The sequence below is a fragment of the Rattus norvegicus genome, chromosome 20 (assembly GCF_021556685.1).
Source record: "Rattus norvegicus strain SHRSP/BbbUtx chromosome 20, alternate assembly SHRSP_T2T, whole genome shotgun sequence".
Lineage (NCBI taxonomy): Eukaryota > Metazoa > Chordata > Mammalia > Rodentia > Muridae > Rattus > Rattus norvegicus.
This window is the reverse complement of record NC_141553.1, coordinates 32,715,745-32,728,082: the sequence shown is the minus strand read 5'-3', so window position 1 is coordinate 32,728,082 and position 12,338 is coordinate 32,715,745. Positions and strand designations below refer to the sequence as shown.

At 47.0% G+C, this 12,338-nt stretch overlaps 1 protein-coding gene across 3 annotated transcripts in view; it reads right to left on the bottom strand.

Annotated features, from left to right (window-relative positions):
• Window positions 1–10,970, bottom strand: part of Dcbld1 (discoidin, CUB and LCCL domain containing 1) — a 112,595-nt gene extending 101,625 nt beyond the window's left edge. The window contains 2 exon segments of one of the 3 annotated variants that reach the window (NM_001432027.1): window positions 8,777–8,824; window positions 10,746–10,970. In NM_001432027.1, the coding sequence (NP_001418956.1) occupies window positions 8,777–8,824; window positions 10,746–10,830 (133 nt within the window). In that variant the 5' untranslated portion in view covers window positions 10,831–10,970. 3 annotated transcript variants of the gene reach the window in all.
• Between the last annotated feature and the right edge of the window lie 1,368 nt (window positions 10,971–12,338).

Here is a 12,338-nt window from a genome sequence, read left to right as displayed (position 1 = left end):
TTAGGACGTAGGCACATTCCACTAATTGGCGGCTCCTTTCTTCTCAATCTGTATTTTGTACTTAACCTTGCTCAGTTTACTCCTTCTCATCACTGTTTTTCATTAAAAGCGAATAGCAGTAACCACACAACTGGGTCCATGGAAGGCTGTTCAGAGATTTCCTTGCTAACAGAGATAACCTAAAGGTCTTTTCTTTGGCCTCAGGCAGACTCTTCCCAAAAGGACAAAGAGCAGTCACGTTCTTCACCAAAACATCACGAGAACAACCACTAGGCAACATACTAAAATTCTTCTCCCCTGGAACCTCTTGAGCCAGGCCTCCACAGTTCAAGTCACCCTCAGCACCACTGTCTCCCATGCTTCTACTGGTATAGCCCATTAGGTAATGCTTAGAGCATTCCACTGCTTTCCTAACCCAAAGCCCCCAAATCTACATTCCTCCAAACAAAAGCATGGTCAGGCCTATCACAACACCCCAGGCCCTGGTACCCACTTAGCTACGGTCTTATTGCTTTGAAAAGACGCCATGACCAAGGTATAACTTATAAAGGAAAACATTTAACTGGGACTGGCTAAGCTCACTGGGGAGGTTTAGTGCATTATCATCATGGTAGGAAGTATGGTGGAATCCAGGCAGACATGGGACTGAAGGAACTGAGAGTTCTATACCGTGATCTGAAAGCAGCAGAAGGGGACTGAATGCCACACTGGGTGTAGCTTGAGCATAGGAGACCTCAAAGCCTGCCCTTATAGTGACACACTTCCTCCAACAAAGCCACACTTCCAGTTAGTACCAGTCCCTATAGGCCAAGCATCAAACCCACGAGTCTATAGAGCCCATACCTATTCAAAACCACCACAGGCGTAAACACGGGAGGATCGGGAGTTCAATGCCATCTTCAGTTACATAGTAAATTAAAAGGTCAACCTGGACTACATGATGACCCTGCCTCAAAAAAACAATGTTAGGCCACTGAGATGTCTCAGTGGGGACCTTGCTGAGCAAGCTTGATTTCTGGATCTCTGGAACCTGTGTAAAGGTGGAAGGAGAGAAACAATTCCACAAAGTTGTCGTCTGTCCTCCTTCACGACTCCCCTTCCCAACAATAAGAAAATAAAGTTTTAAAGGCGGGGGAGTGGTGGGGGTACGGCACACACACACACACACACACACACACACACACACACACACACACACACACACACACACAAAGAACAGTGTAGGGGCCCTTGCCAAGAATTGATCACGTAAATCGTAAAGATGACAGACAGGATATTGTAAGGACTCTCTATACTATACGTCACTTTAATAGACAATGGTGGTTCACTTCATATGCATACACATACAATAAGTGATATCTTAAATATCCAAGTATACACTCCACAGTCTAAAGAATACTTTCAACAAAACACACGTGAAGCCCCCAAGTCCTTCTTTACCACAGATCCCTCCCATCGCCCGGGGATAGGTACAGCTTTGACCAGCATAACTGAGCCCATGTGACTGACAGAATGAACCTAGTTTGACTCCAAAAACCACAGAACAGAATCACTGTACCCTGCCTCCACCTTCGCCTTAACCTCCTAGGATAACTGAGTAACTGGAGGAGGCTGCCCAGGCTCCCAGTCATGGAATTCAAGTTCATGTCACCCTCTGTCATTCGCAGTTAGACTCTTGTGTCTTAAAAAGAACACAAACAGCCAGGCTTGTAGCCCACACCCATCATCTAAGCACCCGGAAGGTTTAGGGAAAAGGATTGTTATTAAGTGTGTGGCCAACCTAGGCTACTAAGTTCTACCCCAGCCTGGGCTACACTGTGAGGCTGGAGTTCAAACAAAACAAAACCAAAATCAAAAGGAACCAAACAGACAAAACAAACATCAAACAACAACAATAAAAACCCTGTGGAGAAAATAGTAATGTTTAATTCAGGGTTTCTTATAAAAATTACACGGGAAATTATTACCCTTCCTTTTTAATTACTCAAGTACTCTTTACTAGATTAGTCAGGAAATTGTCTACCTGAGAAGCATTATTACACCTCTAACAGAGGTCCTTCATTTTGCTTCCAATCATGTGGTTCCCTAAAGAGAAGCTCTGAAATGACAGGCTTGTGGGTTAAAGCACTCAAGTGTCACCCCTGACAATCACCTAGAGTGCTTGATAAAGCTCATGATTTGGAAATTTTATATTTCTTTCTTTCTTTTTAAAGATTTATTTATTCATTTATTCTATATGAATACATTGTAGCTGTCTTCAGACACACCAGAAGAGGGCATCAGATCTCATTACAGATGGTTGTGAGCCACCATGTATGTGATTGCTGGGATTTGAACTCAGGACCTCTGGAAGAGCAGTCAGTGCTCTTAACTGCTGAGCCACCTCTCCAGCCCGGAAGTGTTCCATTTCTATTGTAATCCTTATCCTGCTGGCCCTGCCAAAAGCACTCAGAGAAGGAAGAAGAAACTAAAGGAGTACTCGGGATACTGAGATGAATCTTTTAAAAATGGAAAGTGTCTGAATTACCAGTCCAGGATAGCTTTATCCTCAATTTCTACTCCTAAAATTGGAACACAGTACTTGTCAACTTGCTAATACTCATTTTGACTCTGAATATGTGGTGTGTAAGTCAATAAAGCACAAACGCCAGGATCTAAGTAAGGTCCAGAGCTACTCTGCTACTCATGAATGTCAACTACAGAAAAAACACAAAAGCAAAGGACGTGGATGCTTGTCTGAGCAGACATAAATAAACACGTATAGGGAAAGCAATCGGCGCTGACTGACCAGAGAACGGCTTATGAATGGGGAGAGACAGAGAGTCTAGTAAGGTATGAAGCACAAGACTCGAGGGGGAAAACAAGCCTTAGAGCGCATTCCTGAAAGTGCGCTGTCATTCCACAGTCCCGAAAACTGCATGGCCTTTGTGCATTCTGGAGTCTGAATTTATCACAGTGTCACAGAAGCAAATGGTTAGCTATTAATTAGGACTTTCACGAGTCAAACGTGATTACCCCTAAGAGAAGACAAAGACTGTTAATTTAAAGCTTGGTTACACAAATTACCCTCTGGCATCAGGTTCCTCCAAAAAATTTTTTTAAGTAGTTATCCCCTGGGCACAAGCGCACGATGGTTTCCTTGTGTGAATAGGGACCATGTGAAGGCACTTGGGCTTGTCAGCAATGTCCCTGCATCCTATTTTACACGCACAGAGTGCATGTGCCCAAGATAAAGGACCCGTCTTTCTAGATCTCAGTTCCTTTTATAGCTTTCAAAGTGATTGTAATTGAATTACATGGAGTCTACGGTCTGAATGCACCCAATCTCATATGATCTCAGAAGCCAAGCAGCGTTGGGCCTGGTTAGTACTTGAATGGGAGAGCGCCTGGGAATATCGGGTGCTCTAGGCTTAAAAGAAAAAGATTTAGATGGAAAAACAAGGTTGAATCAGAAGGCAGGAGGTGGGGGTTGGGGATTTGGCTCAGTGGTAGAGTGCTTGCCTAGCAAGCGCAAGGCCCTGGGTTCGGTCCCCAGCTCCGGAAAAAAGAAAAAAAAAAAAAAAAGAAGGCAGGAGGCGTGCTCACACATGGCAGGTGAAAGGTCAACAGAGACCACAGAGCAAGACCATTTCAAAATAACAAAAAGGCCAGCCTGGAGATACACGCTGGTGATCCTGGCCCTGAGGTGGAAGCAAGAAGATCAAGACTTAAGGTCACCCACGACCACACGACCAATTCAAGGCCAGCCTGGCATACATGGGGTTCTAGAAAAAAGGCTATTTTATTGTTCTTCATAAATATTTTTATTTGTATTTTGTTTCTACCTACTGTTTAACACACTAGGCGATACACCTCCATGACTAATGTCGCTAATGCCTGGTTATTACCCTCACATGACCTCACGTGTGTGCACATCTATCAGGAGATCCACGAGTTCACCTGTCCTATTCCCAGGGTATCAAGGGCTTCCTTACTCACAGCAGCGCTCCAGCTGTCACCTAAAAGAGGACTTGAAACCTCAGAAGGTCGAGAGTTGAACCTTGCTGTTTTCTTGAACACAGACATGGCTGTTATGATGTGGATCTGCAGTGTCTAGTAAGGCTGGCTCTTGAAGGCTTGGTCCCCAGTGCATCAGAGTCTCTGACAGTATTTAACCTTCAGTCCTCAGAGTCAGACGTCTCACAGCAGAGCAAGTTCTTTGTCACTTATTTTTGGTGTGTATACATGGGAGAGGGCGGGCCATGCTTGCTTTGTTGTACCTGTGGAAGCCAGAGACCAACCTGTGGGAGTTGGTTCTCTCTTTCCACCGTGCGGGACTCAAGGATTGAACTTGGGTTGCCCTGTTTGGCAGCAAGCAAATTTACCAGCTGAGCCATCTCACCAGCCTGAGTTCTGTTAAATTCTTCCTCTCAGACTGTTTGCCTCCTAACAACTGTCGAGTCAGACTATCTCCTTACTCTCCTGTGCTCAGGGTTTGATTCCCAACCAGTCAGACTGGGGCCTCAGCAAGAGGTGGGCATACGTTTCCACCACCTTCTCACCCCATCGATCCTCAGGGAGCTCAAAGCCCTACTGAGCATGCTCCAGGTACCGTTCAACACACAACCTTCTCCTGGATCTTACAGTCCAGGAGGAAGAGACACACACATTAATAAAAATGTAACTGGTACACTCTACTTGAGAGGGCAAGTGCTCTAAAGAAAACAGAATTGAGGGAGGAGGACACGGAGATGCAGGAATGGACAGCGATTCCAGGATGTGGTGGTCTGAAGATGCTTGGCTCATAGGAAGTGACACTATTAGGAGGTGTGGCTTTTGGAGGAAGTGTGTCACTGTGGGAGTAGCTCTAGAGGTCTCACCCTATGCCCAGGCTCCACCCAGATAGTCTGGGTGCCTTTGAATGAAGACACTGAACTCTCAACGCCTCTAGCGCCACGCCTGCCCGGACGCTGCCATGCTTCCCAGGCTTGATGATAGTGGACTGAACCTCTGAACCTGTAAGCCAGTTCCAATTAAATGTTGTCCTTTCTAAGAGCCCTCAAAACAAACAAACAAACCACAAAAAGTAAACAAACTATAAGCAGAAAACATTGTGATAGTGGTACATGCCTCCATCCCCAGCTCGTGTAAGATAGGGACAGGAGGATCAAGAGTACAGTCATTTTTACCTGCCAAGAGAGTTCAAGAACAGCCTGCACTACAAAACAAACAACAACAACAAAACCAAGAGACAAACAAACAACAAGAAAACAAAGAAACACACCCCATAATCCCTCATAAACGATAAGAGGTCCAACTTTCAAAGCATGGGGTTTTCATGATTTTCAACTCTACTTTATATTATAAAGTTAACGGGCTCAAGTTATGAAAAATTACCAAAGCATGTGAAAGACTATTCAGGGTTCAAATCCTGCTCTAAGAACATCCAGTGACTTGCTGGCTGACTTCTCGAACATGGCTTCTTTTGGTTCCCAGATCTGAGGTACAACTATGTTTCCGAATACTGCAAATCAGTCATTCCACCGGAGCCCAGAGCTTCGGGAAGATTGCTCTGCTGGCATCCTTACATATAAAACTCAGCATGCCAAGGAGCTGGGCTTAGTCAACACAATTAACAAGTGGAAGCAACAGATGTACCCACATAAAGAACCTCATTAAGCTTCCGTTGACTCTCTTCTTTCCACTCATTAGAGGGATGATTCAAAAGTGTCTCCGAAACACAAGGAGATTGTTCAGTTCAACTCAGCAATGTTCGCGGGGTGTCTCTGTCAGATGCTTGCGACAAGGATGACAGGGATGGTAACCAGGGCTGGCTGAGCCTGGGGGGATGGGGACACTCCCCTGGACTGATAAGGTCTAGGAAGGTCAGCAAGAAGGCAGGGTGGTGCAGAAGGTGCCAGAATAAACTTGCACTTATTTTTTTTTAAATGCCACATCCCAAAAACATCAAATATCAGCGGGTCACATGTCTACCCAAGTGAACATTACTGATGGACGATTAGACAATAACCATATAACAGCAATAAATCACGAGTGGGCCGTGGTTTTCAAAGCAATCTGTAAGCATCCAGGAGATGGTCTTCAAAGTAACAACTGCTTGCTTTCATTTTTTGGCCAATATTTAAATCACTGGGAGGAAATCAGTACCCACCCGCCCCGTGTGTACATATTTTGGTGAATCAGGATTTGTTGATCCCATCACAGCAATCAAGGGTATGTTGGAAAGCATGTGAGAGCCGGAAGATGGGAAAATACTGTCTTCTGAGCTTAAAACCCGTTCTACAGTCAAGAACTCAGAGCGTCTTAGACTGCCCAGCAGACCCGCAGCAGAGTATGTCAGGAGACCTTTCTCGATGGACGAGAGGCTCCGCCCCAGTGAAGGAACTGTTGGCAGGTGGATTGCTGGGGGGAAGAAGTCATTTTTCTTCAGTGGTGTATGTGCTGGTGAATTAACCATGTTCTAGTAAAACCCACAGCCACGTTCATGCAGGCCATTCTAATAAACCCAGGGGATTCAAACATCACATGAACACCTTAGTGCAAGAGGGACTTGAGGGAAAGGGGATCAGAGGTACAAAGAAAGGGCAATGGGGGGGGGGAAGTAACTAAAATACCAGTTATACCTATATGAAATGGTCAAAGAATAAGTACAGAAGGCCTTTAAAAGAACTTCACTCCTTTTTTTTTTTTTTTTTTTTTTTTTTGGTTCTTTTTTTCGGAGCTGGGGACCGAACCCAGGGCCTTGCGCTTCCTAGGTAAGCGCTCTACCACTGAGCTAAATCCCCAGCCCCCCGGCCTTTAAAAGAACTAAGGGCATTTTTTAGTCTCTAGAACTGAGATCTTAAGGCTGGACTAAATCCAAGCCTACAGATTGATACAGAGAGAATCAATACAAAGGAGCAACTTACATGTCATATTATTACTCAAAACTTTTAAAATCACTTGGAACAGTTTATGGAAATACAGACCCGAGGGAGAGTGAGTCTCAGTGCACAGGCAAAAGAAAGGGAAGGGTGCTGGGCAAATGCACTGAAGGCTGGAGTTTAGGAAACGGAGTGAAAGCAGCAACCAGAAAAACGAATCAAAGCAGCCCCATGAGGCCACCAGACCCTAAGACAAAAATGTTTGAATAGCATCACTGACGAGCATCAGAAGTAACTTAGGTGGAAACATGGTGTGGTGGCCCGTGCCTGTAATGCTAGCCTGTAATGGTAGTCTGAGGCCATAAGTCTGAGGCCAGCCAGAGCTACACAGACAAGCCTGGGCCACACAGTCAAACCCTCTTTCTCTCTCTCTCTCTCTCTCTCTCTCTGTGTGTGTGTGTGTGTGTGTGTGTGTGTGTGTGTGTGTGTGTGTGTGTGTTTAACAAATCAATAAGATTAGGGAACTCTAACTGCAATGCTTCCTCAGATATTGGTAGCCAGGCAGATTCAAGGGACTGTGTAACCAGGAAGCCCCACACTCCGGGAACAAAGGTCCAAGACAATGTAGTAAACTAATGAATGTTAAGCATTGAGAGCACTGACTTCACCCCTAATACTACCTAACTGTGGTGGCTTGAATAAAAATGGCCCCATAGGCTCACAGGGAATGGCACTATTAGGAGGTGTGGCCTTGGAGAAGGAGGCGCATCACTAAGGAGTGGGTTTTGGGGTCTCAGAATCTCAAGCTGTCCACTCTGCAGATGAACAAGATGAACAATTCTCAGCTCCTTCTCCACACCATGTTTGCCTGCACACTACCATGCTTCCCGCCATGATGATGATGATTCTGGACTGAACCTCTGAACTGTAAGCCAGCCCCGATCAAGTGTTCTTCTTTATAAGACTTGCTGTGGTCACGGTATCTCTTCACAATAGAAACCCAAACTAAGACACCAACCCCATAACCTGGACCCTGAAGCAATCCCTTGACCTAAAGTCTGTACGGATGTTCACATTTATGAACACTTGAAAACTGTCCTACCATGTACTCTGGAAGACCACCAATGTGGAAACTACTTCAAAACTCATAGAAGCCATACAAGATGGTTCAAGCTGCAGTCCTAGCACTTGGAGATCAGAGGAACAGGAGGATTAGGATAGGAACTGGAGGATCATTCTTGGTTACATAGCAAGTGTGAGGATAGCCTGGGCTACATAGTGAACTCTAGGCCATTCTGGGGTACAGAGTGAGACCTTGCCTCAAAAACAAGAAACAGGGCTGGTGAGATGTAAAGGGGTTCTCTGTCACACCACTGGAGGATGTGAGTTTGATCCCTGGAGTCTACTTGGTGGAAGGATTCTAGCAAATTGTCCTCTAATCTCCACACATACGCATACAATACACAGACAATAAAAAATGAGAGTTTAAAGAAAAACAACTCATCACTACTCTTTCGGTAAATATTCCAAACTTAAGTTTTACCTTGGGTGTGTAAATTCCCACATCTATTTCGTTGGTCATTTGGTTGGCGGGTTGCTATTTTGACAGACTCTGCAGCCCTGGCTGGCCAGATATTTACTACATAATCCAGACTAGCCTTAATTTGGGGGCAATCCTCCTGCTTCTGTTTCCAAAGTGCCTCAGCTAAAGGTGAGTGAGTGCTCGTTTACTGTAAAATCCTAAATACATAGGATGCTCCACGACAACCCTAAGGACAGTATTTTCCATCAGTCAAAGGCAACAAGGTCTAAGATCTGAAGCTGGCTAAGAATCTACACAATCGTCTTCTGAAGTGCTCACTTAGCCCAGGCTAGCCTTTTCCTGTGGAGGACGGGCTGGGAGGCGAACTCACAGATTGTGGTGATGTGCCTGTCCACCACGATAACACCATCTTCAGAGGCTGAGGAAAGAGAGAATCAGGCATTCAGGCTAAACGGTGAGTCTGAGGCAGGAAGTCTACTCTACAAAAGACCATGGCTAAAGCAAACAAAAAGCAAGAAAGGAAAATAGAAAGAAAAAAAATGAGCTGTGGCACTTAAGAGGTTATATAGCTCCTGCAGAGGATGCAAGTTCAGTTCCCAGCTCCCCAAATCAGGTGATCACAACTGATTCTAGTCACATGGGCGGAGGGGGGGTGAAGGATGGGGGGGAGGGGAGGAGGGGGGAAAGTGGTGGTGGGGGACCTGTGGCCTCTGGCCTCAGACGATTCCTACACTCACATGCACATAATTTAAAACAAAGTAAAAATTTTAAGAAGAAATAGGCAAAAGCGAGAGAGAAAACAACCAGTCGAGCTGGATATAATGGCTCCTGCCTGCAATCCCAGCACTTGGGAGGCATGAAGAGAATTACCGTGAATCCAAGAGTAGTCTGTGTTCCTAGAGTTTCAGGCTAGCCTGAAGTACAAAATAAAACCCTGCCTCAAACAGCAAATATTAATAATAACAAGAAATTAAATAAAAATTTGTAACATGCGGTTGGAGAGAAGTCTCAGAGGTTAAACGCACATAGTGTTCTTTCGGCAGACGCAAGCTTTATTCCCAGGACTCACAACCCACGGGCTCACTTCTGCCTGAAACCCCAGGTCCAAGAGATCAGACCCTTCTGGTCTCTGAGGGCATCTGCACTCAACATGCGTCTATCTCAACCCAGACACAAATACACATAATTAAAACCATATCTCCTTCAAAACACACACCAAATAAATGTAAAATGTTACATTTTCAAACATGGACTTGAGAAAGTGTCTTCAATGATTCAAACACTCTGTGGCTGGAATATATAGTTCGATTGTTGGAAGGTCTTGCAAGGACCCCCCCAGCACCACCGAAACCCAAACAAAACAGCACCTTTATAAAGCAGCCATAAAACTTTACATAGTGCAAATCTAACTAACATACATTAGACTGTGTTACAGTAACTCTAAACAAAATAACTTTACATTTTTCTTTTATGTTTTTAATGCTATCAACATGCTGAATGTTTGGGTGAATGAATACATTATCCAATGAAAACAATTCCAGCTATGAGTTTAGCTTCGATTTCTGTTCCCCCAGAAAGCATAGCGGGGGCGGTATTCAAGTATTCCGCATAAACTCACTGCCATTAATTAACCCCAGTTACAGAGGAGCAAAGGCAGGAGAGAAACAAAAACAGAAAGAAAGAAAGAAAGAAAGGAAGAAAGAAAGAAAGAAAGAAAGAAAGAAAGAAAGAAAGAAAGACGACAGAAAGCTGACTCGTCCAACCCAAGAACTAATGAAAGCAGATTAATGAAGTAGAGCCATGTAGGGCTGGGAAACCAGTTTCCTGCCTTAATCTGGTGGATTCGGTAAATTCGGTAGCGCTGAGAAAGCCAAAGATCAGTGATCGAGGAAAAGCAGCCTGGGCCGCAGTCGACTCGCTCAAATACCCTTGAGGGACCTGAGCCGCAAGGTTCCAACCGGACACGCGTGGGGCTGCGGGGGCCCCGTCTGCAGTCGGGTCCGGGGCAGCCCGCAGAAGCACCCTCACTTGCAGGCAGAGACCAGGAGCTGGCGGGGCAACGCCGGGCGCGCACGCAGGGCCAGGCCACTAGCACCCGCCGGGAAGGGTCGAGAAGTCTGGGAACTAAGTGGCCGGGCGAGGACACCGCGAAGGCAGCCGGGGAACAGGCGCCAAGCTTCCGGGCTCGTTTATGGGGGGAAGGAAGGAGTATTGGGGCGCGATCCAGAACGCACCCGCTGAGTTCAGTCAATTCCGGGTCTGGCGGAGAACGCCGGCCCCCGGGAGGCTCCCCCGAGGCCCACAGCCCTCCCGGAGCCCCGGGTCCCGCGGTCACTCACCCAGCTCCTCCGCCTGCAAACGGAGCGGAGCGCACACGGCGAACAGCAGCGCCAAGACACCCGGCCCACCGGCCCCGGTCCCCATGGCCCCGCCAGACTCCAGACCCGCAGGATCGGCCGCCCGGCCCGGCTTTCGCCGCCGCTGCCCGCTTGGGGCAGCCTCCTCCGCGGCCCGGCGCGGCGCGGGCACACGGCACCGATCCCTGTGGGCCGCCCGCGCCCGCGAGAGGGCGTGTTTTCCCCGCCCTGCCCCGCCCCGCCCCCTCCCCGGGGTGACCAGTGGTACCACGGGTCTCCCAAGGGGGGCGCCCGGTTTCGTCCCCCACCCCACCCCGCCCCCGCGCCACCTGCCCAGATTCACGAGAAAATGAAAATCAAAAGTTCACCTGGCGCACAGGCCCGCCGGAGCCCCGCGGCTCAGACTCCGCCCCTCCGGCACTATGTCAGCTCCACCCTAGAGCTGGTGGGCCAAGGCGATGCAAGGCACCCGAAATCTGATGGGATGATGGCAGTGGCTTGAAACACAGTTCGAGTCCATTCAATCTCATTCATTCATTCAATCTCAGTCGTTCATTCATTCATCCATTCATTCATCTCTTTTTCTCTCCATTCATTCCGTTGTCTCATTCATTCCATGTGGCTGGGTGCTTAAATTCACGCAGCTTTTGCAGAGCGTAGAAACAATCGCTCACTACAGTTTGCACTCTGTAACATAGAGAGTGTATTCGGAGCCCATTTGGAGAGATCTAATTGGATGGTGAGAAGGCAATGCCCTCTCTGAGAGTAAAAGGCAGAGAACTGAGTTGTTCAGAGGATTAAAAGGTGGGAAGAGGCCAGTTGTAGGTGGAGCTCGGTAGACAGGTGGGTGCCTGGCCAGATGTGGGAACAGATGTGCCAAGTAGGGCCAGTGAGAGAAATGTAAGCTGACGTGTCTTCAGAGAAGTCCCGAAAACTTCAGACGGAGCAGTAATTGAGGCGCCTCTTTGAGGTGGTGGGAAAGTCTTGAGAGAGACTGGATGGACCGCGGAAGAGTTTGAAGATTATTACTGAGTCATTCAGTTGGAGTCCTGGCCGTAAAACTGGACAGAGGGAAGGTTAATACTAGTTTTAAGGACTTTCCCCTTTAAGACCTCCAGACCTTCCTCTGCGAGGACACAACCTTAGCTCTAACTCGCACACCACCTCCGTGGCCTCTGGGAATTAGTATATCTAGAAGTGCAACGGGGTTGAGAAAGGTTCAGATCCTCCAAGGCCAAGCGATCTTTGGAATCTTCTCCACTCCCCAACTCCAAGCCTAAACTGGCAGATGTCGATCTAGGTTTGTTGTCCGAGTAGAGAGGGGTTTTCTTGAGTTTGGTAAGTAGCAGGAGCTGACCTTGAACTTCTGAAATGTTCTTCCTCCACCTCTCAGAATTAGGGGAATACAGGCCCTCGCTTCCTGCCTGGTTTACACTTTAACTTTTGAAATTCAAAGTGTGACTTGGCCCGTGGACTTTGCACCTTCTTCTGCGGCAACCCCAGAGGAAAGAATTCCAGCTTTACAAACTGAGGCTTGCTCAGCTCTGGCTGGAACAGATTCACTGGCCTTCAGGT